Source organism: Lactuca virosa, chromosome 7 (assembly GCF_052849685.1).
Source record: "Lactuca virosa cultivar CGN04683 chromosome 7, Lactuca_virosa_CGN04683_v6, whole genome shotgun sequence".
NCBI classification, from domain to species: Eukaryota; Viridiplantae; Streptophyta; class Magnoliopsida; order Asterales; family Asteraceae; genus Lactuca; species Lactuca virosa.
The window spans coordinates 238,337,965-238,363,839 of NC_136432.1; the positions used below are offsets into that span (position 1 = coordinate 238,337,965).

The 25,875-nt window shown below is 38.7% G+C and overlaps 1 protein-coding gene across 1 annotated transcript; it reads left to right on the top strand.

The window, feature by feature from the left end:
- Positions 1 to 15,961: 15,961 nt before the first annotated feature.
- On the top strand, positions 15,962 to 24,521 carry LOC145124810 (putative phosphoinositide phosphatase SAC9). Its single transcript, XM_079060269.1, has 14 exons — positions 15,962 to 16,139; positions 16,763 to 16,830; positions 16,932 to 17,530; positions 17,678 to 17,810; positions 17,886 to 19,084; positions 19,929 to 20,036; positions 20,734 to 20,904; positions 20,984 to 21,226; positions 21,336 to 21,755; positions 21,840 to 22,565; positions 22,660 to 22,860; positions 22,952 to 23,398; positions 23,520 to 23,744; positions 23,924 to 24,521. The coding sequence occupies exons 2-14, from the start codon at positions 16,815 to 16,817 to the stop codon at positions 24,206 to 24,208; spliced, it is 4,773 nt and encodes a 1,590-aa protein (XP_078916395.1). The 5' UTR covers positions 15,962 to 16,139; positions 16,763 to 16,814; the 3' UTR covers positions 24,209 to 24,521.
- The last annotated feature ends 1,354 nt before the right edge of the window (positions 24,522 to 25,875 follow it).

Genomic DNA, 25,875 nt, shown 5'->3' on the forward strand with positions numbered 1-25,875 from the left:
TTGGAATCATTCGGGCCATCCCGACCCTTAACCGGGTCAAAAACCACTTGAAACGGGGTAAAAACGGGTAAAATAACCTTAAGGAACCAAAACCCTCCTATTAGAAGCAAAGCCTCTTAGAAGCCTCTCAGGACCGAAGCCTCTCATGAGAAGCCTTTCAGGACCGAAGCCTCGCATGCGAAGCCTCTCAGGTTCGGCTCCATGCGAGAGGTCTAGCAGACAGCCCCATTTCACCCGGTTTTCGACTACGACTTCGTTTTAACTCCGTTTTTCATTATTTTAACGTGGGATTTTCACCCAAAACTTTATTTTATAAACTAAGGCCCCAAAATATATAAATCCCCAGGGATTTTATAAAAATATATTAAAAGAATTAGTGGTTGAACTAATTATTGAGGGAATATTTGCTTTTCCTTAATTTATGGCAAAAGCAAACCACCACCACCTCACTCTATGATCAGCCACTCTTTCCCACTACTCCTTGTCATCTTAGTGGACCTTTACACCCAATCTCCAGCTCTTCCCACGTTCTAAGAGCTGGAGGATTGATCCTCTCTCCTCATTCTCCATAAAGTCCTTTCATTCTACACTTAACAACCAAAGAACACTCTCCAAAATTCTCTCATCTTTTCTCTCAACTTCAAGGCTTTCTCCAGGGATTTCTTTCTTCAATTAGTAAGTATCTTCATCATTCATATAATTATTACACTCCATTATACTCAAATCAATGATATCTTACACAAATTCCATCTTATTCGGTGTTAGATTCTCGAATCATCAAGACATCTTCTTAGTGTTCTTGGGTTGAATACTTCCTCTCTCTCACTTTCATCTACTGAAACCACATATGGTGAGTTCATACCCCTACATTTATATGTTTTTCTTAAGTTTTAAGGGGGGAATACAAGTAAAATCATCAAGAACACAATTAAACTTTTTCTATCAGATTACATCAGAAAAGATGAACTTCGATCACGGACTGTTTTGGTCAACTTAAATATTTTAGTTTTCAAAACTGTTCCAGGTGCAAGTATTTCAAACTCTTAGCTTTAAAATGGCTACTTGCACATCTCCATATGATTTTTCTACAATTTATGGTGATTTTTACAAAACTGCCTATCATTTCAGAGGCAAACCCGGACCAGTCTGTGATTATGAACATTTTCACCTCTGTTAGAAATCACTAAAAATCATGATAAAATTTACGAACAAACTAGACTCATATTCCAAACTCTCACAATTTGCGGATTTGGATTTGGAGCTTTGATGATTTTTCTATAAATTTTCTAAGAACAGCAACAGAAACTGTATACAACAAAAAGTTGCTGTCAATTTCATTTCACCTTGTAACATGTTGAGCAAGGTGTATATCTTTATGTGATTATATGTTATTGCAATATATGACATTTTATCTTAATATTTAGACATACATCAGTTTACAAATGGATTTGGACATATAAAATATAAAGAATAACAAGTGATTATAATCAAAGTACAACCGATACATTCAAACATTTAATAAACTATTTTGAATATAGTTTGCATACATTACTACGTACTACCCTTGGTTGATAAACTATAATAGGTATAGTTTATGATACATTACATAATACATACATTTAAAAAGGGTACATTTATACAAATGATATTTTCATTAAGCAAGGTACGGCCATACGGTACCAAGTTTTCATAACACGTAATTCCGTTAATGACTTTATGAAACATTACATAACACATACATTTAAAAAGGGTACATTTATACAAAGGATATTTTCATTAAGCAAGGTATGGCCATACGGTACCAAGTTTTCATTACACTACACGTAAATTCGTTAATGACTTCTGTGAGACATTCGATTCAATTTACAAATAAGTCCTGTATTATAACCAGAGTCTCCTCGAGGGAGAGCGTGATACTTGTGTATAGATCTATATTGGGTTTGACAACCCCACACCTAAACTGCATGCAACAGTTAGACCGATAGGTCTGGGGTGACAAATGTCATAACATTTCCGACGCCTGAAGAACGTCGTTTTAGGCAACCTTGGTCATAGCATGGTTATAATAAACTCACATAAAGTATTAATAAACATTGGAATTTACGGGAACTTCATTAAAATTTAACGAGTCTATGTCGATTTAAACTTACATTATTTATTATAAGTAAGAAAAGTTACTTATACATTCCGGTCTTTGAATTTAAGACTACATATACATTTTAAGGAAAATATTGGATTTTCTAACACAAATACTACTTTTACAAACGAAAGGCTTTTAATAATACCAAACAAAAGCTTATGAACTCACCAACCTTTGTGTTGACACTCTTTCAAAACAACTTGTATTCTCAGGAAATCATTAAACAGGTAACCAAGTGCTTTTGAGGATGGGGCGCTAAGGCATCTACTATTTCATATTTTGTCAACATATTGTAATTGATTCGTAAACATGTAATTCATACAATGATGTAACTTTTTCAATTATATATATGTTGGTTGTGTTTGCTTCAATTACTATTACAATTGTTGTTATAATACTATACATGAAGTCCTCCACCCCTGGACGTTTCCGCCATCCTTGGTTTGGGGGTGTGACAAATGCCCTTGGCTGTGGCGGTGTGTTTTTCTTTGGGCAGTCTCTAGAAACATGCCCTTCTTCGTTACACCCGTAGCACACCTTTTTTTTGGATGCGCACTTGTTGGCGTAATGCCCTGTCTTCCCATATTTGTAGCAAGTCATCTCCTCGCTACACTTCCCGAAGTGTTTCTTTTTACACTTCTCGCACCACTTAGCTTCATCTCTTCCCCCAGTTTTCGAGAATTTGCTTTCTTTGTTGATCACTAAAGATCCCTCATGCTTCCTTTTCTCTCCAACTTCAGCTTTCTCCAGACCTTTCTCTCTTATCAGAGTCTCGACATTCCTAGCAGCCCAGATGGCGGCTTTCAAAGTGGTTGCTTGCTTGACCATTGGACCAAAGTCCGCTGGTAATCTGTGGGCAAACTTTTTGACCTTGGAAAGTTATGTTGGAAGTAGATATGGGATAAGCTTCATCTTCTCCGTAAAACTTGTAGCGTATTCAGTGACGCTCAATTTTCCCTTTTTCAGATTCTGAAACTCATTTTTGATTTCCAGAAGATCCTGCTCAGAGCAGTATTGCATCTTTAGTTGCACCACAAAATCCTCCCACGACATCTTGCTAGCTTCCCCCTTAGGCATAGAACTAGCAAGTAGCTTCCACCAACTGAATACTCCTGATTTTAACAGAGGGATCACAAGCGCGGTCTTCTGTCTATTGCTGCATTCACAACTTTCAAACATTGTCTCCATCTCGGAGATCCAGTCCATAACTTGCACCGGTGTCGGGCTCCCAGAAAGACATGGTGGCTTGGATGCCATAAAATCCTTGTACTTGCACCCACGCCCATCATTTCCTCCATCCTGGTTGTTCTGTCGAACTAATGGTGGGTCGGCTTGACCAATAATCCCACTTAAGTTTCCTCATTCTGACTGCCCTCCATTCACTTCGGGCTCTTCAACTTGTATTGAAAGTTCTTCACGATTCTGCCGAAGCAGGCGTCTAGTTTCTTCCATCTGACGATCCAACATCGTTTGAATCATCAGTTGTACCCCAGCCATTGTCATCGGCTCAGGTGGTGCTGCTGCAACAACTACTTGTTCAATCACAGGTGGTTGATTCCTGTTTTCGTTCACGTTTCCAGCTCCACTCCTGGTTCTTGCCATTTTTGATCTATACACCGAATAAGGTGATTTTACATCCTCATTCACGGTAGATATTCAAATCATCCTTATCACTCTGAAACGTTTACATGCTAGTTCTAATATCGTAGTCGTACGCTTAGAATCCTAAACACATAAGGTTTCCAGATCCGGTCGGCAACAGACCATAGATCCGAACAAACAATATCATATATAGCAAACATATAGCATTTAGCACATAAAAGCATTTTAAGCATCTTTCCTAAAATATACTAGTGCTCGTGTCTAAAATATGGTAGACACTCATCCCACAATCATTGCTTAGCATTCTAAGTTTAAGTCTAAAAATCCTACAAATTCCTAGTTCGCTTAAACTAATGCTCTGATACCAACTGTGACATCCCCAAAATCACGGCCAGAAAAGACCGGTTTCATTTATGCTTTTAAATAATTTCAGAGTAAATCCATTGATTTAAAAGAGTTGCGGAATTTGTCCCCAAAAACATTACATGATAAAATAAGGTTTAACAAAGCATTTCTCAAAGAGAATGTATTTTCATTAAATAATAAAACCTCGGGATGTCATGTTCCGATACAGACCAAAAGCATAAACAATATGAAATAGACCTTACAACAGTTATTTATAACTACTGATCTATAATCCAAAATCTCTCGTCAAGTCCACCAACTTATACCCTTGTGCCATTACCTGTAATGCAAAGAAAACTGAGTGGGTCAGGCTTGGGAGCCTGGTGAGCATATAGGGTTTTCAACCCACAGTAATATAATTATTATATTCAGTCATCAAACAATCAATCCAATTACCCATCCCCATTATCTTCTTTATTTCTTAAGGTTTTACCCTAAGAACCAATTATCCTTCATTCATTCATTCCTAAGGATTTACCTAAGGAATTGACATGAAGTCCATTGCTGCCAAAGTTTATCTATCAGATACTAAATCCATAGCTATCAGGCGCTAACTCCATATTCACCAAGGTTTACTCAACCGGCACGAAGTCACATCGTCACCAAGGTTTATCAAATAGGCACGAAGTCGCATCGTCACCAAAGCTTATTCGTGCATCGTCACCAAGGCTTACTCAATAGGCACGAAGTCGCATCGTCACCAAGGCTTACTCAATGGGCACTACGTCTCATAGTCGCCACTATTTCATCTACCCATGTTCTACCCAACATATTTGTAGATATAAAATACATATACAGTTTAAATTATTTAACACCCGTATAAAAACATCAATTCCAAGCCCATATCAAATAGACATATAATATATAACACATAGCACGTATTTCATAGCTAATACTTTATATTTATGTGTTAGAAGAAAGTAACTATACACTCACTTGATCAGAAGATGATCGGACAGCACTACGGCTTGTAGAAGTAGTATTCTTCGGTGAAACCGGGAGATCTTCACAAAAATCGGGCTTCTCACGGGCAGAGCTTCGGCTTGGAAATTTCACTTCTCGGGATCTTCGGGGATTCGGGACTTGCTTCGGGGCTCAGGAATGATACCGGGGCTTCGGGATATTTCTTGCACGAAAACGAGGTAAAAACGAGAGAGAAGGAAAGAAAATTGGCAAAGAACTCGGCTGCCCTCGCACCCTTTATATAGGGCTGGCTGACTCCTCGTACGCAGGGCGTACCTGCGAGGAACGCGGGGCGTTCCGGACGGTGCACCGGACGTCAGCGCGTTCAGCAGCTTCGGACGTCAGCGCTTACCTCAGCCTCGGACGGTGCACCGGATGGGACTAGTGGGCGACGTGGACTAACCTAGACCCAGCATTTCCGAACGCGGGGCGTTCCCTCGGAACGCATGGCGTTCATTTCGGACCGATTCTCGAGATTTGAGCCCAAAACTTGTAAAATTCGTAACTTTCACGTACGATCTCCGTTTTCGACGTTCTTTATATCCACGCGTAGATGAGACTATGCTCTACAACTTTCGTTTAGACTTCATCGGCTAATTCTGACTTTATTTTTAATAATATATTTTTAATATGCCGGGACAGGAAAACTCCGTTAGAAATTCATAACTTCTTTATCTGACGTCCGTTTTCGTCTGTCTTTTTTTTACCTTTGTACTATTATCGACGAGATCTTCGATTCTCGTTTAGATTGTTTCGGCTAGAAATCACTCGATCTCAAATCCGAACTTCGGACTGCATACTGCTAAGCTGAAACTTAGAAAATCATAACTTCCTCATACTAAGTCAGATTTGGACGTTCTTTTTATGCACGCTCTCGGTTTAACGAACTCTACGACTTTCGTTTAGATCACTAAGGCTAAATATCGCTCTATCAGAAATTCACTATTTACGTCGCGCTGTGTCGTGCCGGTTCTGTCGCGAAACTTCGACAGGTCATAACTTCTTCGTTATAACTCGGATTTCGACATTCTTTATATTTTCGGAAACCTTGCCACGACTACTACAACTTAGTTAAGATTATTCATTCTAAATAATCTTTTATCAAAAAGTAATTTTTGACGCTTATCGTCTCTAAATTGTCTAGCCCGGATCTACGGGCGTTACACGCTCTGTCCTGGGAAGAACTCATAGAAATGTTAATCGTCGAGTACTGCCCTCGAGGGGAAGTACAAAAGCTCGAGCAAGAACTGTGGAACCTTACGGTGCAGAACTCGGACATTGACGCGTACATCTCAAGGTTTAACGAGTTATCCCTTATGTGTCCTGGTATGATTACATCTGAAGGAAAGAAGGTCGAGAGATTCATCTGGGGGTTGACGCCTCCTATTCAGGGCAACGTGATTTCCTCAAAACCCAAGACCTACGACAGTCCAAAATGTCTGGCCAAGAAACTTTATGATCACAGTGATAAGAAAAGTACCAAAGCAACAGAGGGAGAAAGCAAACAAGAAAGTGGGAGCAAGAAGAACTGGGGGAACAAGTGAAAAGGACGACAAAATTCAGTGCCATCCAAGAAACCACAGAGAGTAGCGGTCCATTCTGCTACCGCTCCGGCAACACCAGCACCAACCGCCCCAGCCTCGACCACAACCGCGCCAACAAAGCCATACGCGGGATTCAATCCAAAGTGTGACAAGTGTAACTATCACCACTACGGGGCATGCAAAGATTTCCAATGCACCAACTGCAATCGAAAAGGACACACTGTCCGGTATTGCAAGATGCCCCCACAACAAAACAAACAGCCCAATGACAACAACGCCGGAGCCAGCCGTGCATGTTACGGATGCGGGGAAACTGGCCATTTCAAACGCAACTGCCCTAAGAACAACAATCATAACGCATGAAGGGTCTTAACCACGGGGCAAGGAGAGGCGGTTTAAGATCCAACAGTGGTGACTGGTACGTTTCTCCTCAACAATTCTTATGCGTGCATTTTATTTGATAGTGGAGCTGAGCGAAGCTTCATAAGTCACAAATTCAAACACCTACTCAATCAAAATCCCCACAAATTGAACGAAACTTATACGGTTGAAATGACCAATGGTAAAACAGAATCAACCAACGATATCTATGTAGGGTGCACGCTAACGTTAAAGAATCACTCCTTCCCAATCAGTTTGATGCCTATTAATATTAGGAGCTTTGATGTGATTGTTGGCATGGATTGGTTAAGCCCCCACCATGCTGAAATTATGTGTCACGAGAAGGCCGTTCGCCTTCATCTACCCAACGACGAAACCCTAATAGTTTATGGCGATAAACCCGGTTCAAACCTCCGACTTATTTCTTGCATCCAAGCACGAAAGTGCTTGCATAAAAAGAATCACGCATTTATTGCTCATGTCGTTGATAAAACAAAGGAGGAGAAAAACCTTAACGATATTCCTGAAGTACGTGACTTTCCTGACGTATTTCCCGAGGATTTGCCAGGAATCCCTCCCGAGTGCCAGGTCGAGTTCTGAATCGATCTTGTACCTGGAGCCACTCCAATCGCCAAATCACCCTACAGGTTAGCTCCTGTCAAAATGCAAGAGTTATCTAGCCAACTAAGCGAACTTCTCGAAAAAGGATTCATCAGGCCGAGCTTTTCACATTGGGGAGCTCCGGTTCTGTTTGTCAAGAAGAAAGACGGATCTTTCAGAATATGCATAGATTACCGAAAACTAAACAAACTCACCGTCAAGAATCGATACCTACTCCCTCGAATCGATGATCTCTTCGACCAGCTCCAAGGAGCCAGCTACTTTTCCAAGATAGATCTGAGGTCCGGATACCATCAACTAAGAGTCCGAGAGGAGGATATCCCAGAGACTGCTTTTCGAACCAGTTATGGGCATTTTGAATTCGTGGTCATGCCTTTTGGTCTCACAAACGCACCAACAGCCTTTATGGATCTGATGAACCGAGTCTGTCGGCCGTTTCTCGATAACTTCGTGATCGTTTTCATCGATGATATACTCGTTTACTCTAAGAGCAAGGAAGAGCACAGCCAACATTTACGACAGATTTTAGAAACATTGAGAGGAGAAAAGCTTTATGCAAAATTCCCCAAATGCGAGTTCTGGATTCGTAGAGTGGAATTTTTGGGCCATGTAGTCAGTGAAGAGGGAATACATGTGGACCCTACCAAGATCAAAGCCATTGAGGGCTGGGCAACTCCAAGGACCCCAACCGAAATCCGTCAATTTTTGGGCCTTGCTGGTTATTACCGAAGGTTCATCCAAAATTTTTCCAAGATCGCCAAGCCTCTCACCACTCTCACCCAGAAGGGCGTACCCTTATATTGGAATGATAAACAAGAAGCTGCTTTCCAAACCCTGAAACAAGCCTTCTGCACTGCTCCAGTGTTGTCCTTGCCAGAAGGAACGGAGGACTTCGTAGTATACTGCGATGCTTCTAATCAAGGGTTGGGTTGTGTGCTTATGCAACGAGGAAAAGTGATAGCTTATGCGTCAAGGCAACTAAAGACTCACGAAGTAAACTACACCACCCACGACCTCGAGCTGGGAGCTGTGGTCTTCGCATTGAAGATTTGGAGGCACTACCTATACGGTACAAAGTGCACCATTTTCACGGACCACAAGAGCCTCCAGCATATCCTGAATCAAAAGGAGTTGAACATGAGACAACGAAGATGGGTCGAATTGCTAAACGACTATGAGTGCGAAATCAAGTACCATCCTGGCAAAGCAAATGTGGTAGCCGATGCCTTAAGCCGAAAGGAGTACTCGGGTCGCCGAGTAAAGAAGTTGACAATGACCGTCCATTCCCATCTATCCTCACAAATAAAAGAAGCTCAATAGGAAGCCTTGAAGCCGGAAAACGTCACTAATGAGGCATTGCGCGGAATGGAAAAGAATTTGACGGTCAAAGAAGACGGAGCCTATTATCTTATGGACCGAATCTGGACACCGAGGTTCGGTGGATTTCGGGACGTGGTAATGAATGAGGCTCACAAAACAAGGTACTTTATCCATCCGGGTGCCGATAAGATGTACATGGATATCAAACAACATTATTGGTGGCCGAACATGAAAGCGGAGATTGCCACTTACGTAGGCAAGTGTCTCACTTGTGCCAAGGTTAAAGTGGAGTATCAGAAGCCCTCGGGTCTACTGCAACAACCCAAAATACCCGAGTGGAAATGGGAGAGGATAACAATGGATTTTATAACCAAATTACCCAAGACGGCAGACGGTCTGGATGCTATCTGGGTGATCGTTGATCAACTAACAAAATCCGCCCATTTCCTGCCAATAAAGGAGACTTACAAAATGGAAAGGCTAACGCAGATATACCTGAAAGATGTGGTGAGACTTCACGGAGTCCCCATATCTATTATCTCAGATCGGGATAGTAGATTCACCTCTCGTTTTTGGCAGTCACTCCAGAAAGCATTGGGAACCCGACTAGATGTGAGCACTGCCTACCACCCCCAGACAGATGGCCAAAGCGAGAGAACCATTCAAACTCTAGAAGACATGCTCCGAGCATGTGTGATAGATTTTGGCAAAGCCTGGGATGCCCACCTGCCCCTAGTTGAATTTTCATATAACAACAGCTACCACACAAGCATAGGAGTCGCTCCCTTCGAGGCCTTGTATGGTCGGAAGTGCATATCTCCCCTTTGTTGGGCCGAGGTGGGTGACACCCAGTTGACAAGAGGACAACTACCGGATAGCACCCTTACAAGACCAGAGATCATCCAGGAAACAACCAAGAAAATCGTCCAAATCAAGTCACGACTCCAAGTGTCCTGGGATAGACAGAAAAGCTACGCAAACAAAAGACGAAAGCCACTGGAGTTCCAAGTAGGAGACCGCGTGCTGCTAAAGGTCTCTCCCTGGAAAGGGATGATCCGTTTAGGGAAACGAGGAAAGTTAAACCCGCAATACATCGGACCATTCGAGATTCTTGCCCGAATTGGTCTAGTGGCCTATAAGCTGCAGTTACCCTCCGAACTCAGCAACGTGCACCCCGTGTTCCACGTATCAAATTTGAAAAAGTGCTTATCGGATGAAACCGTTGTTATTCCGCTAAAAGAGATTGAGATAAACGAGAATCTTTTGTTCGTTGAATAACCAATCGAAATCATGGACAGAGAAGTGAAGCATACCAAACAAAGTCGTATCCCAATTATAAAGGTTCGTTAGAGCGCCAAGCGCTGGCCTGAATTCACATGGGAGCGCGAAGATCAAATGATACAGAAGTACCCCCACCTATTCGCTAACCCTTGAAGACTACTTCAAAGCAAAATTTCGGGACGAAATTCCCTCAAGCGGGGGATGATGTGACAACCGGCAAACTTCTGGTCAAGTCAAAGTCAAGTCAAGGTCAACGGGTCAACTGGTCAACTCAACTAGTGCTAATATGTTAGGGATTACTTTATGTTTACTAATGTATGGCTCTAAATCTTAATGCAAAGTAACACTTGAAAGTTTCAAATGTTCAAAATTCTAAACCCTAATCAGATTGAGGAAGTAACAACTCTATAAAACACTATTACGTGTCCTTCAAGGGTGTATAACACTCAAAATAGAATGTAACTAAGTCTAAGGACCTTGCACTACGAAGAAAAACATTAATAAAGGCCCCTGGCAAGGTCTCTCTCAATCTCTCCCACTGTATCTCTCTCTCTCTCTCCCAAATCTCTCCAAGTATGTGAAACCTCTCCCAAATCTCTCCAAGTATGTGAAATCTCTCCCAAATCTCTCCAAGTATGTGAAACCTCTCCCAAATCTCTCCGAGTATGTGAAACCTCTCCCAAATCTCTCCAAGTATGTGAAATCTCTCCCAAATCTCTCCAAGTATGTGAAATCTCTCCCAAATCTCTCCAAGTATGTGAAATCTCTCCCAAATCTCTCTAAGTGTGTGAAATCTCTCCTAACTCTCTCTATGTACCTTCCTCAGTCGAAAACAGCTCAAAACCTAAGGAGAAAACCCAAAATGACCCTCTTAGTCCGGAACCCTCTTAGGCCGAAACCCCTCTCTACTTCAGAACTTCTGATGGATTTTGGAATGCCCTAGTTGCTTCGGACAATCTCGCAAGCCCGGAAGGGTGACTCCGGAATAAGCCTCTCATCCGGAAGAACTTGTTTTGCTTCAGAAACTCTTAGCCGACTTCGCACCTCGGTCCGGATTGCTGGCTTCGCTCCGGACTTCGCATGGACTTCGGAATCCGAGAAAAACACTCCGGAACTCGTCTGTTGACTCCGGATCTTTGAGAATGACTCAAGAATTTTGGATTTGGCTTCGGACCCTCGCAGGCTCCGGACTCCACTCCGGATTTTTGTCCATTTCGGACTTTTTCTTCATTTTAAGGCATTTTGACGTCGGGAATTCCTCCAAACTCGTAATTTTCATATCTTAAACCCCTTAAACCCCCATTTTATGCCAAAATTGATTATTTTAAACATATTTATATAAAATAATACCCAAGATTTTAAAGGGATTCTAAGTAGATAAGGAGGTTGATTTTGTGATGTGATGCAAATCCCTCATTTCCCATGCAAATCTCAGTAAAACATGTATTATCCAAAGAGAACTAAGGGGCTGTTTGTTTACCTCTTAATTGAAAAATTAAGAGGCAAGCTCTTAAAAATTCAGATGTAGATTGTTTGATAACATCTTATTTTTTGCCTCTTAATTTAAAAAATACCTCTTAATTTCTCAGACATGTGATTGTAACTGAAAAAAATAAGTAGACGCGTTTCCTCTTTTGCCCAAAATGAATCCCTTCTATTTCATGACACAACCTCTTTTTCCCTCTCAACCATCATCGACGCCTCTCGTCTACCCCAAATCTGTTGCAACTCCGATAACCTCTGTCGCCGCCGCCGCCGGCTTCGCCTGTGCCACCTTTGTCTCCAGCTCCAGTGGCATCACCTGCAGATTTGCCCTTTATATTTCAGCCCCACTTTCCCTCTTCTCTTTCAATACACACGACGATCCCTCACCCACTTCATCTCCGATCTGGAATCAGGCGGCCGGCTCTTCCGCCATCAGCAGGCCATCGCCATCGCCTCCGCCAGTATCACCATCGCTACCGGAAGCGTAGCCCTCCAGGTCCCTCATCAACAACACAGCTCTTGGCATTTTTTTTCATAAAACTCGATTATTATGGTTCAATCCCAATCCCAAATAAGCATTCAAGCACAATGTTCAGTTTGCCTTTGATTGGTGTCGTTTTCTCCATCAAAAAATTTTGGCTTGATTTTGTCGATCCCACCCCTTATGTAGTAGCCCCTGTTCATTAAAGTTATTATTATTTGTTAGGTTATATTTCAATTTTGATCTGATGTGGTTTTTTTATTCAAATAGAGTCAAAGTTATAGCTTGGTGGTCGATTTCCTCTTGGAAATGTTGCCCCTCGTCATGTAATTGGTTTTGGAGGTGGATTTCATAGTTGTTGCCTATTGTCTATTATGTGTTGCTGCAAATTTTTTGATTTAAAATATTTCATACTTGAAATATTTGTCTCAGGGATTGCATATCATCTCATTTGTCAAAGAAAACATTGTTTATAGAGTTGTATACTTGTATGTGTAGCTCATGTTTGTTATAGTTGTATACTTGTATGTGTTTTCATGTATTGGATTTTGTAGGGTGTTTATATTTTTTTTATAATTATTTAAGAAAGTGTTAAATTAATTTATAAAACAGAAGTATTGAATTTAGCAAAAAAATAATATAAAAGGGTAAAATTGTCATTTTTATTATTCAGCACAACAACTCAGAGGTTCCAACCAAACAGCTTGTTAAAAATTCAGATCTTAAAAATTCAGATCCTCTTGAAAATTCAGACATCTTAAAGTTTCAGATCTTAAAATTTCAGATCCTACCAAACAGCCTCTAAGCCTTGTACACCAGTCCTCCAAGCAAATGTCAAGTCACTCCTTATCTCTCCACTTAGAATACCTGAACTCCTCTTCTCCCATTTCCCCACTTCTCATTTTCATCTCCAGCAAACTCCTAAGAGTGCTCTCAAGTCCTTCAAGCTCCAAGTTTCATCCCTTCAAGGAAAATTCCCAGATTTTTGTAAGTGTTCATCTTCTTTGACTAGTGATTCTTCACAATATTCCTAAGGCTTCATTATATTTACACAAAAATTATTCTTAGGATATTTCTAAGTTCAAAGAAACTTCCAAGTGTTGGAACTTGGAAACTCTTTACATCTCTTCAAGTCACCCAACAAGCTAAACCAAGGTAAGCTTCATACCCTACCTTTTTCTAAGTTTTTATTGTTTTTGGGGGAGAGTACAAGTCAACTCTTGTTCTAAATTCTTGAATAATTGCATGTATTTGTATGTTAAATGGGTGTATTAAAATAATATTATTTCAAGATGACTTTTCATGCACGTGAGATTTTACAAACCTCACGAAGTTGGGAGTATATTTTAATCACCACATAAAGGATATTCTATTTACAAAAGGAGCCTCCCAAAATTTTGAGTATGTCCAGCATACCCCCTTTATCCATGGCTTCTTGTCTAGAAGTAAAAGTTGTTGAAATATATCTTGATATGTTGACACTGTTTCTATAATTCTTTTGAAAAATTGGAACTTTATGTCATATTAGTGACTTTTTGCAAACTATTAGTGATTATTTATGAATATTTGAGATAAATAATTTCACCAAGAAAAATTTACAAATAGAGCCTTTATGACAGAAAAATTTGCATGTCATAAAGCTGTTGTCATAACTTCACACAAGTCCTAGTTTACACAAATCATAACTTGACACCTTCTGACAAATGGGGTCTCACTTAGTAAATATTAAAGGGAAGAGCCATTTTGCCGACTTCTCTAATATGGGGTCGATTGATAAATATGCAAAGCGGATTATTTTCAACAAACGAAACGCAACGAAACGAAGCGAAACGAAACGAAATATCTAGTCAACGAGTACAACTACTATTATTTAATTAGTAAATAATGGATTTCACGATTGTTCAAAAATCTGTTAGTATTCTAGTCAGACAAATCTTCACAGTACATATATTTATATAAATAGTGTACGCCTAAAGTCCTGTAAGAGTTATAACCAGAGTCTCATGGAGGGGGAACGAGAATTTGTGTATAGATCTATACGGGGTTGACACCCCGCACCTTCGTTGTTCGCTACAGCTAGACCGGCCAGTCTAGGGTGACAAATGTCTTAAACGAAACCGACGCCTGAAGAACGTCATAACGGGCACTCCGTCATATCAGTATGGTTATAATGACTCACTAGAATATATCAGAAATGTATTTATACAGATTTCACTTTTGATTTACAAACAACTATGTTTTGGTTTGTTCAAATGAAACTTTTCTACACAAGTGTTATGGTTTTCAAAGCTACTATTTTATACATTAGAAAATATAGGATTTTCTGGAGGAAACAATTATATACGATTTCGAAAACGACTAACTAAGACACACATGCAACTATACTCGAGTTGAAACAAGACATACAACTATTTTGATAAGAAAATATTGGATTTTCTGGATTTCTACACTATCATCAAAGTTTTATACAAAAATGCTTATGAACTCACCAACATATTTTATGTTGACGCTTTTCAAACGACTTGTATTCTCAGGAAACCAATAAGCAGGTCGTGGATCACGGACTCAAGATTATTTTGCTATATTTTGGATTTGCTTACTGATGTCTCTTTTGTGTAAATTTTGAAAATATGAACATGATGTAAAACAATGTAAGCTTGTTATATTGATGTATGATGTTTGGATTTGCTATGTTTCATTTATATGCAATTGTTATGATACCGCACAATGAAGTCACCCGCCTCCGGACGTTTACGCCGTTTTGGTCCGGGGGTGTGACAATTGGTAAACCCTAAGAAACCGATTCAATATAATTTATGAAGTGGCTAGATCAATTGAGTACCTGAAGTAGAAGGCGGGGCCGTATGATTCGACGTAGATCTCGCCGAATTGGGCAAAAACAACGAGAACAAAGAAAGATAGGCCTTTATAGAGAAGGGATATGCGTGTAGAGTAGAGAATACTGGAAACGAACAACAAAACCACAACTCCCTGACCATTTAACAACGATGAAGCCATGCTCATCGCCATTGTGTTAATTTGGGGGATTAATTATTCAGGAACTAAGAAATCAAGTCAAATCAATTTAATTGAATTGAGAGATTTACACTTGTAGAGGTGATAACTTTAAGAGAGAAGATTATGCAATTGCAATTGCAAGATTCGTTCATCAAGATTTTGAGACAATTGGCGCCCACATGGGTTCTAAGTTCTAACAACATGTCGTTGGAAAATTGGGTCAACCAACTCATTTTGGGAATTAAGAATTTTTTCAAATCAAGTAAGAGTTAAAGAAGAAAACAATTAAATATATATGCATATAAAGGATATTAATCTATTACTTGTTGAAAGTTTTAAAGAGAGAAAAAGAATTGCAGGAGATGAACTGTGGTAGCTGTCGGAAGTGAACGGTGGTGGTGCCGGTGATGAATAGTGCTGGTAAGGGACAAACTACGAAAGGAATTTAAACCATAAGGGCTATTCGTGTAATTTAGAATAACTGGTTAATGAATGAATGGTTAAAAACTAACGATAATGGCTTAACTGACCTGTACAGTAAAAAACTAAAAGTTAAATGACCCGCTCCAAAAAAAAAAAAAAAAAACATAATTGGTCAAATCGGACAAAAGTTAATTCAAAAACATTTTTTTAGATTAAAAATCAACTTAAAAAAAATCTCCATTTACAAATAAATTTATAAACTAGACCATGAAAAAACCTAGAAACTAGTAACGGGGATGAGAATACATTGACTTACAGATTGTCTTTATTTTTACCGGTTGCATCCTCTTCTCGACCTCGCAGTCGATCTGTTGTAGATTCCGGCTCTGCGTATTTGCTGATCATTGAGCTTTTGTTTCGTGGCAACTACATAGTATTAATCCAAACGACGTTTTTCCTCATTCAAGAAGCAACGGTAATCGATTTCTTATATTTCTAATTTCTTATTCCAGATTTCAAGTGATTAAGTGAATCGATTTCTGCTCCATTTGATTTTCTTATATTTCTGATTTTCTGAGTTTCTCCATAACAACCACCGATCAAGGAATGACAGCCAGTGAATCGAGTCTGACTGCTTCTCTTTCTCACGATTCCAGAAAACTGAAATTGATTCTTGCCCTTTTTCTTTTCGATTTTCAGTTTATTTTACTGAAACAACACAAGTGAATGTGAATGTGAATCTCGATTCTTGCTCTTCTTATTTTCGATTTCCAGTTTCTTTTTCTTGAAAATAAGATGAAATTGTGAATATCTGTAAGTTATACTTTCTAGCATTCTTGAAATTTCTGATCATTTTGTGCTATTCGTTTTTTAGTAAAATCTATCTTTTTTAACTTCGTTATTTTATTCTGTGTAGAATCAGAATATCCGAATATAGACCTTCTGAATCTGATTATGAATCACTACCTTCTCCAATTCTTTGGAGATGATTTCTTATCTGTTATTTATTTTTTAATTACTTGGAAATTGGAATTGGTATCTTTTCTTCATTGCATTTTCTTATCTCTTAGTTTCAATTTTATTTCTCATCTCCAATAGGATTCATGAGGCTTAACGCAGTCATCAACATCTAAGGCAGACGCTTGGTGAGATGATGGAATCATCTGGTTAGCCCTTTGAAAGCTTCGACAGTTTCATCACTTATCTCTTGCTGATTGGTTTTGTGAAGAAAGTCATATGATGGATTCTGACTCTTGTCTCCTTGCAGGTGGTGGATTGCGGGATACATCTGTTGTTGTTGTTACACTTGATACGAGTGAGGTATATATAATTGTGAGTTTGTCTTCTAGGAATGACACTCAAGTGATCTACATTGATCCGACAACCGGGTCTCTTAGACATGAACAGAAGGTGGGTTATGATGTTTTTAATTCCGAAGATGAGGCATTAAACTACATCACAAATGGTTCAAGGTCGATTTACAAGACTATAACCTATGGCAAAGCCATATTAGGTTATGCAGTGCTTGGGAGCTTCGGGTTGCTGCTTGTTGCAACAAAGTTGAATGCTAGCATTCCAAATTTGCCTGGTGATGGGTGTGTGTACACTGTTAGTGAGAGCCAATGGATCAAAGTCTTACTTCAAAATCCCCAACCCCAAGGGAAAGGAGAAGTAAAAAATATTCAAGAACTTGCTGAACTTGATATTGATGGAAAACACTACTTTTGTGAAACAAGGGATATAACACGACCTTTTCCAAGTCATGCTTCTGTTCGTCACCCCGATGAGGAATTTGTTTGGAATGGATGGTTCTCGAGTCCTTTCAGACGAATTGGTCTGGAGCAACACTGTGTCATTTTACTGCAGGTATTAATTTCTTTATTATTGCATCTCCTACTTGATACTGGAATGTCTAATGAATTTAAAAGCATTCTACCTAATTTAAAACCACTCATGGTTAGCATGTTAGATCTAAAGAGTATTACATAATACGTACATGTCATTTTTTTTCAGGGTTTTGCAGAATGTCGAAGTTTCGGAAGCTTAGGTCAGCAAGAAGGAATTGTTGCTCTTATAGCTCGTCGAAGCAGGCTTCATCCTGGCACTCGATACCTAGCAAGGGGCATAAATTCTTGTTACAGCACAGGTAAGTACAGTTGATGTGCATACAAACACACCACATAACATATCTTGTATTAATTATATATACATTATAATGTAGGCAATGAAGTTGAGTGTGAGCAAGTTGTATGGGTCCGAAAAAAGGGTGGTCAAAGTGTGGGTTTCAACACGTATTTATGGAGACGAGGCACTATTCCCATCTGGTGGGGTGCAGAACTGAAGATGACAGCTGCAGAAGCAGAAATTTATGTTGCAGAGCGTGATCCATATAAAGGAAGTGCAGAGTATTACCAGAGACTAAGTAAGAGATACGATAAACGAGATATCCAAAAGAAAAGTCCATTGGTTCCAATTGTGTGCATTAACCTGCTAAGGAATGGAGAAGGGAAATCAGAAGCCATTCTTGTTCATCATTTTGAAGAATCTATGAATCACATCCGATCAACCGGAAAACTTCCCAACACTAGGGTTCATCTAATAAATTATGACTGGCATGCGACTATTAAATTAAAAGGGGAGCAACGGACAATTGAAAGACTGTGGTACCTTCTAAAAGCACCAACAATATCCATAGGCATTTCTGAAGGGGATTATTTGCCCTCTCGTCACAGGATGAAGGATTGTCAGGGCGAAGTGATTTACAATGATGATGACCCTGTTGGTGCCTTCTGCTTACGCTCACATCAGAATGGAATCATACGCTTCAACTGTGCGGATTCTTTGGATCGAACAAATGCTGCTAGCTATTTTGGTGCTCTTCAAGTTTTCACAGAGCAGTGTAGACGCCTAGGAATATCTCTCGACACTGACTTGGCCATTGGTTATCAATCAGCTAACAACTATGGTGGATATACTGCACCTTTGCCTCCAGGATGGGAAAAACGATCTGATGCTGTAACTGGAAAATCATATTATATCGATCACAATACAAGGACCACCACTTGGAATCACCCATGTCCAGATAAACCTTGGAAACGTTTTGACATGACGTTTGAGGAGTTCAAAAGGTCTACAATCTTGTCACCGGTTTGTCTGTTGGCTGACCTTTTTCTGCTAGCTGGTGATATTCATGCCACAATCTACACTGGATCTAAAGCAATGCATAGTCAGATTCTTACCATATTTACTGATGAACCTGGAAAGTTCAAGCAGTTTTCTGTTGCACAGAATGTGAAAATCACGTTGCAGAGAAGATATAAAAACGCAATTGTTGATAGCTCTCGTCAGAAGCAGTTAGAGATGTTCCTTGGACTACGCCTTTTCAAGCATCTTCCATCACTTCCACTCCAACCTTTACATGTATGTAAATTTCAATCTTTTTTTTTGGTCATAACTAGTATATGCATGATAAAGAAATTGACAAATAACTGACAGACTCATATTAATAACAAATTGGTGTCCCGATTTAAGGGCTGGGCTGCTTAGTGTAGAATATTTCTAATATCCTGAAAACAAATGCCCCTTTGTTAAATTCATGTTTTTTTTTTTTTTTTTTTTTTTTTTTTTTACACTGCATATGTATCACCCTGTCTCTGACACTTGGATCAATTTATGAATATCATTTGCTTGTAGTCGGTGTTTTTTGGAGCCAATGATGTCTGTTGATGTCTTCATTGTCATATGTGTATGCATATTGTTCGACAGGCTTTTTGGCTATTAGGGCATTTTGAAATTATGTTTAGGGCTTCCACAAACAATACTGTGTGAGATTCCACAAAGTAGATCACCCTGTATTTATGTATTCTAATCATCTTGATTATCTTTACTGTATTCTATTGAAGTCGTCTCCTGCTTTTACCTTGTAGGAAAGAAACTGACCTCATATTTTCTTAGCAGATTAGAGTTGATTAGCTTAATCTCAGAAGAAAAACCTTACATTTGGTCATAAGTTTATTAGTTGCCTTGACTTATTTTCTGAATTTGGAATCTCAGTTTGTTATAAAACTTATAAGCATAGATTTTTCTACAAATTCATTGTATATATGAGAAGCCGATTCTTAGAAATAGAATGCGAAAAATGGTTTTTGGTAATTATTCTTTTAAATTGCATTTCTTCTGTGGCTTTAATGTAGTAATTGTTAGTCGTTGTTTCAAAGCTGCAATAGAGCATGAGTTGATATTTATTATTATTTTGTTCTGCTAGGTGCCTAGTAGACCATTTGGCTGTGTTCTGAAGCCGGTTGCCAGCATTTTGCCGAGTTCTGATGACGGAGGCAGTCTTCTTAGCTTTAAGCAGAAAGACCTTATCTGGGTAACCATTCCATAACATGTCATACTTCCTAATGCTTAATATATACTTATATAGTATAATACAATCCAAGGTTTAAAAGTATGGAATTGAGCCTTGAGGCGTTTTCCCTCTGCCTCACGAGGCGTAAGCCTCGAGGCGAACCGAGGCGTAAGCTCGAGGCGGAATAAAAAAACAGATTTTAAATATTATATAACTAATAAAAATATAATAAAGATACATAAAAAGTCATAATTAACTAGAAAAACAAATTTAAAGAAGTTTTAATAACATTGCCATAATACGTAACTAGATAGCAACTAAGTATTAAGAATGTATTAACAAAGCAAATATTGAACAAAGTTATGTCAAAATAAGTTAATCATGTATGATAGTCAATTAGGTTATTTAGATCACAAAATTAATTTTTTGTTTTATTTAGGTAAAAAGGTATAAAAGCGGACAAAAATATTACATTTCTCTTCTTTTTTCATTGTTTTTTTAACAAGTACGCCTCGTGACGCCTCGCCCCGCCTCACGCCTCGAGGCGCCGCCTCTCTCTGCCTCGTTCAGCTGAGGCGCCCGCCTCAATTAGACCATATGAGGCACCGCCTCAAGTTCGTTTTTCCACCGCCTCGCCTCACCCGATTTTTAAAACTATGATACAATCTTACTTTTTTTTTTTTTTTTTTTTTTTTTTTTTTTTTTTTGTGGTGTACAGGTTTGTCCACAGGCAGCAGATGTAATGGAAGTCTTTATCCATCTTGGAGAGCCTTGTCATGTTTGTCAGCTTCTTCTAACAATTTCACATGGTGCAGATAGTTCAACATATCCATCAAGAGTTGATGTGAGAACTGGACGTGATCTAGATGGGCTTAAACTTGTTGTGGAGGTCTGTCTGTCTCATCTCTCCCAAATCAGGCTTAAAGTAGTAGTAGTATAACAAAGGTTGTAGTTGTGTTTGTGTACAGGGAGCTTCTATTCCTGAGTGTGCTAATGGGACAAGCATTGTGATACCCATACCAGGAGCTGTGAGTGATGAGGATATGGCTGTGACAGGAGCAGGTGCACGTGTACATGATCAAGATACAACCAAACTTCCATTTTTATATGATTTTGAAGAACTGGAGGGCGAATTGGATTTTCTAACTCGTGTGGTTGTACTCACATTCTATCCTGCTGTGTCAGCCAGAACCCCTATCACACTTGGTCAGGTACCATACATTGCTGCTAATCTCAGTTTATTTGTTCCCAGGTTTTTTCATTCTGTGATGTTGATTGCTGTTTTGGTTGGGTTATGTAATAACTAACTAACACTAACAGGTAGAGATACTTGGAATTTCTCTTCCATGGAGAGACCTTTTTGCTTCTGATATGAGGTTATGGGAACATATCAATAAAATCAAACAAGATACTCATACCATTACCATTACCAATACCAATACCAACCCTTTGTCATCATCTGATGCAAACAGCAATCCCTTTTCTACTGATGATAATTCACTAAAATCCCAAAATTCCAGTACCTGGGTGGACCTGTTATCGGGTGATGACATTATATCCGGATCAGGATCCGGATCCATTTCACAACCAGTGCAACAAACTGCTTTACATGATCCATTTCTCAACCCATTTCATGATGATGATGAGCCTCCTTCTCCTAAGGTCTCTGTACCTGTACAAACTGAAAGTGGTTCGCAACAGTATATAAGTTGTTTTAAGACAATGACTCGCTCACACGTGGTAGGTTTTAATTTTTCATATAGCTACCTTTTGTCCCACACATCCTTTGGCAGTTTGGGTTTAAATGGAAGAAATCTTTTGCAGGCTAAGAAATTAGGGTTTGTAGAAGCCATGAAACTAGAAATGGAACGTCTTGGGCTGAATCTATCTGCTGCTGAAAGGGATAGAGCTTTATTATCTATTGGCATCGATCCAGCTACTATAAATCCAAATGCACTCCTTGAAGAATCTTACATATCTTCATTATGCCGGACTGCAAACGCCCTTGCACTTGTTGGTCACACTTATTTAGAAGATAAAACTGGTGGTGCTATTGGGCTCGGTGGTATTGCTACTGATGACATGGATATCGATTTCTGGAATATTAATAAAATCGGTGAGGGTTGTTGTGGGGGATCGTGTCAGGTTCGTGCCGAACCTTTAACATCAACATCAACATCTTCTTCCATGTTTTCGTGCTCTGAGTGTAGGCGCAAAGTTTGCAGAGGTTGTTGTGCTGGTAAAGGAGCTCTTCTTCTTCTTGTTGCTCAAGGAGATGGTTGTTCAGATGGGGGTGGTGTTATTTGTAAGTTGTGTTGTCATGATACAGTTCTTGATGCTCTCATTTTGGACTATGTTAGAGTTTTACTCACCCACCGAAGAAACACCCGATGTGACCTTGCTGCTTACAAAGCTTTCCATCAAGTCCTGGGACCAAAAACAATGATGAAGCCCCAGTCCGTGTCTCACAACACAAATAAGCTCAACCACCAGTTACTCAAAGGACAGGAATCATTAGCTGAATACCCATTTGGCAGCATTTTACACTCGGTAATCTTTATTTCTTATTATTATTATTATTATTATTATTATTCATTGCAAAAGAGGTATAGCTAAATTTATTTTGTATTTTGAGTTTTGTTAGGTTGAATCGGCACCAGGTTCAGCACCACTGTTGTCGCTGCTAGCACCTTTGGATATTGATGTATTGGATGAGTCATACTGGAAAGCTCCTCATACCACCTCTTCTGCTGAGTTTGTTGTTGTTCTTGGCAATTTTTCAAATGTCTCAGGCGTTATCCTTGTTGTTAGTCCTTGTGGCTATTCCATATCTGATTCCCCTACTGTAAGTAAATTCGTGCTTACGTTTGATATCTGTAGAATTTCCGAAAAGCACCTAGAAAGTTGAGATTTAAATTTAAGTAAAATTTATGCAGGTGCAAATATGGGCAAGCAACAAAATACAGAAGGAAGAAAGAAGAATTATGGGAAAATGGGATGTGGGATCACTCCTGACATCTTACCCTGAGGTATGTGGGCCTGAAAAACCTGGTAGTGGCAACCAAGTTCCAAGGCACATTGAGTTTTCGTTTAAGAATACCGTTTGTTGTCGCATGATCTGGATTAAACTAAGTATTCAAAAAGCGGGAACAATCTCAAGCTCAAGCTCTGTAAATTTTGACCTTCTATCCTTGGATGAAAATCCTTTCTATGACTACAATAGGCGTTCCTCTTTAGGAGGACCATTGGAAATGGATCCATGTTTGCATGCTAAAAGAATTATTGTGGTTGGAAGTCCAGTGAAAACATCTGCAAAAACTTCTACTGACCATGTTAGCCTCAAAAACTGGTTGGATAAACCTCCACCCCTCAACAGATTCAAGGTATATGCCTATTCTATTGCTTATTGCTTATTACTTACAACTTACAACTGCTCTGCCCTATTTTATTGGAATCAAACTTAACCTATTTTATTACTTACAACTTACAAACTGCATGTTGCAGGTTCCAGTTGAGGGTGAGAGGTTGATTGAGAATGAGCTGGTGTTGGAACAATATATGTCTCCAGCCTCACCAATGCTGGCAGGATTCCGCCTTGATGGCTTTTCTGCAATAAAACCTCGAGTTACCCATTCACCTTCTTCTCATGATCATGATCATCTATCACCTTTTTGGGAAAATAGATTTATATCGGCACCCGTACTATACATTCAAGTATCCGCTTTACAGGTACCCATTCACCTACTTTACTTTCTAAATCATTATCATCTAAACTCCCCACATCAACATGCACTACAAAGATAATGTCCAAATAAGAAAAAAAATTAAAAATCTGATATGCTATAATAATATAATTGGGCCATGCCTCCTAACAATAACTAAATAAATAAATTGAACATTGTGTGTAGGAGAATCGGAACATGGTGGTAGTTGGAGAATACCGGTTACCGGAGGTGAAGGGTGGGACCCCCATGTACTTTGATTTTCCTAGACCTGTCAACAGTCGGCGAGTCTGTTTTCGACTATTTGGGGATGTTACATCATTTGCAGATGATCCCACAGATCAGGATGATTCTGATTTGAAAGGTCGCCCCCCATTGGCTACAGGGCTCTCTTTATCCAACCGAATTAAGCTTTACTACTATGCTGATCCCTATGAGCTTGGGAAATGGGCTAGCCTTTCTGCTGTTTAACTTGCTTCTATCTTCTTTATCCCTAGAAAAAAAAAAAAAAAAAAAAAACTCATCTCATTCATTGTTGTAATGTTGTGTAAATTTCTTTATTTTTTGTGTTTTTGTTTGGCGGGATTTTATCTATTAAGCCTGGAGTTGTAATTGGTTTCGTCTGTTTTCCTCCCAACTCCAAATATGAGGTTTGCTTAAATTGGGCGATTCTGTTTCAAACTAACATCTCAAATGATGTTCCTCTGGAAGGATGCTAGGGTCATGAAAGAATAACTATTAATTATATTTGTGTGAAATTGAAAAATATATTTGTGTCTTTCAAGATTACTATTATCATATATATATATAACCAAGTATCATATATAAATAATTTACTACCATTATTTTTTGCTAAAATACCTGACCCTTGGGGGTGAAAATTAATTGAAACGTATAACCTATATAACCCACGAACTGCCGACACTTTAGGAAAAAAAAATATCTCACCAGATAAATTAAGTGAATGGTGTGGTAATATAATTCTTGTTAAAATAACTAAAGGTTTCACTATGTTGTGACAAAGCCAAAGATGCCACTTACGATAGGATAATTCCCCAACTATCATCGATAATATTATTGTTAGTCCATTCGTATCTTTCAAATGTAAAATCTTCATCTGGTATATAATCATCAAATTCATTTTTAGAAGTAGAATATTGATTATTATTATTAAGAATATACAAATTTTGCTGAAAACGATTGCATTAAATTTGAACTTAAATCCAAGTAAGAGGTTTCTCCTCCAAGAAAAACTCAATGGCTCTAATACAAATTGTGGGGTGGCCAAACCAGATGGTTGGTACAAAACAAAAATTATAGTCGGGGAATTATTTGATGGATTTAAATGTACATCTAAATAGTCAATTCGAAAATCATTTTCAAGCATTAGAAATACTAGATTTAAATTAGTAAATGGATATAAGATTAATATCATTCTTTAATTTAAATAATAAAAGTTTTTTAATTTATTTTAATGTGTTCAACAGAAAAGTATTTTTTAACAAGTTTCTTTATAATTACCAAGAGCAAAATAATAGAACAATAATATTTTCACATTATAAAAAGAAAAGGGTCCAACATGCTTCCGTACCTGTTTTCCACTTTGACCGCAATATTGCCGGGTTATACTAAGAGACTTTTACCGAACATTCCACCTCCAACCTATTTTGGATAGGTAACTTCACTGTAGGTCCTTCATCAATACTCATCACGACCTAATTTCGTTTCCTACGTTAGGTGTGAGGTGTATGGATAATAAGTATGGGTTTTTGTGGGATTTTTTTTTCTATAATGAAAAATATATGTAGTATTATATGACTCCAGACAAATATAAAGAAAAGAGGAATTTATTCAAACATTATTTTACAAAGGTGGGTTTACAAGATAACATGATAGAAAAACAATGATTACAAACGATGCCCTTTTCTATAATATTGGGATTTTATTTATAGCACTAGGTACATACATCAAAGACTCATCTCTTTCTTCAGTTCTTTAAACACATATCATCTTCATGTTAGATGTTTTTCATACATGCATGACACACACATGCAAGATGCATCAATTTCTTTAATATCTAGCCACATATACCCCAGGTGTATGTTTTATCCTTATAACTTGTGTATAATATTTGTCTT

Excerpts from the sequence above, each read along its gene's own strand:
- LOC145124810 (XM_079060269.1), top strand. Across the intron at positions 20,905-20,983 it reads GGCTTAAACTTGTTGTGGAG|GGAGCTTCTATTCCTGAGTG; the intron begins GTCTGTCTGTCT and ends GTTTGTGTACAG. Across the intron at positions 22,566-22,659 it reads TTGGCAGCATTTTACACTCG|GTTGAATCGGCACCAGGTTC; the intron begins GTAATCTTTATT and ends GAGTTTTGTTAG.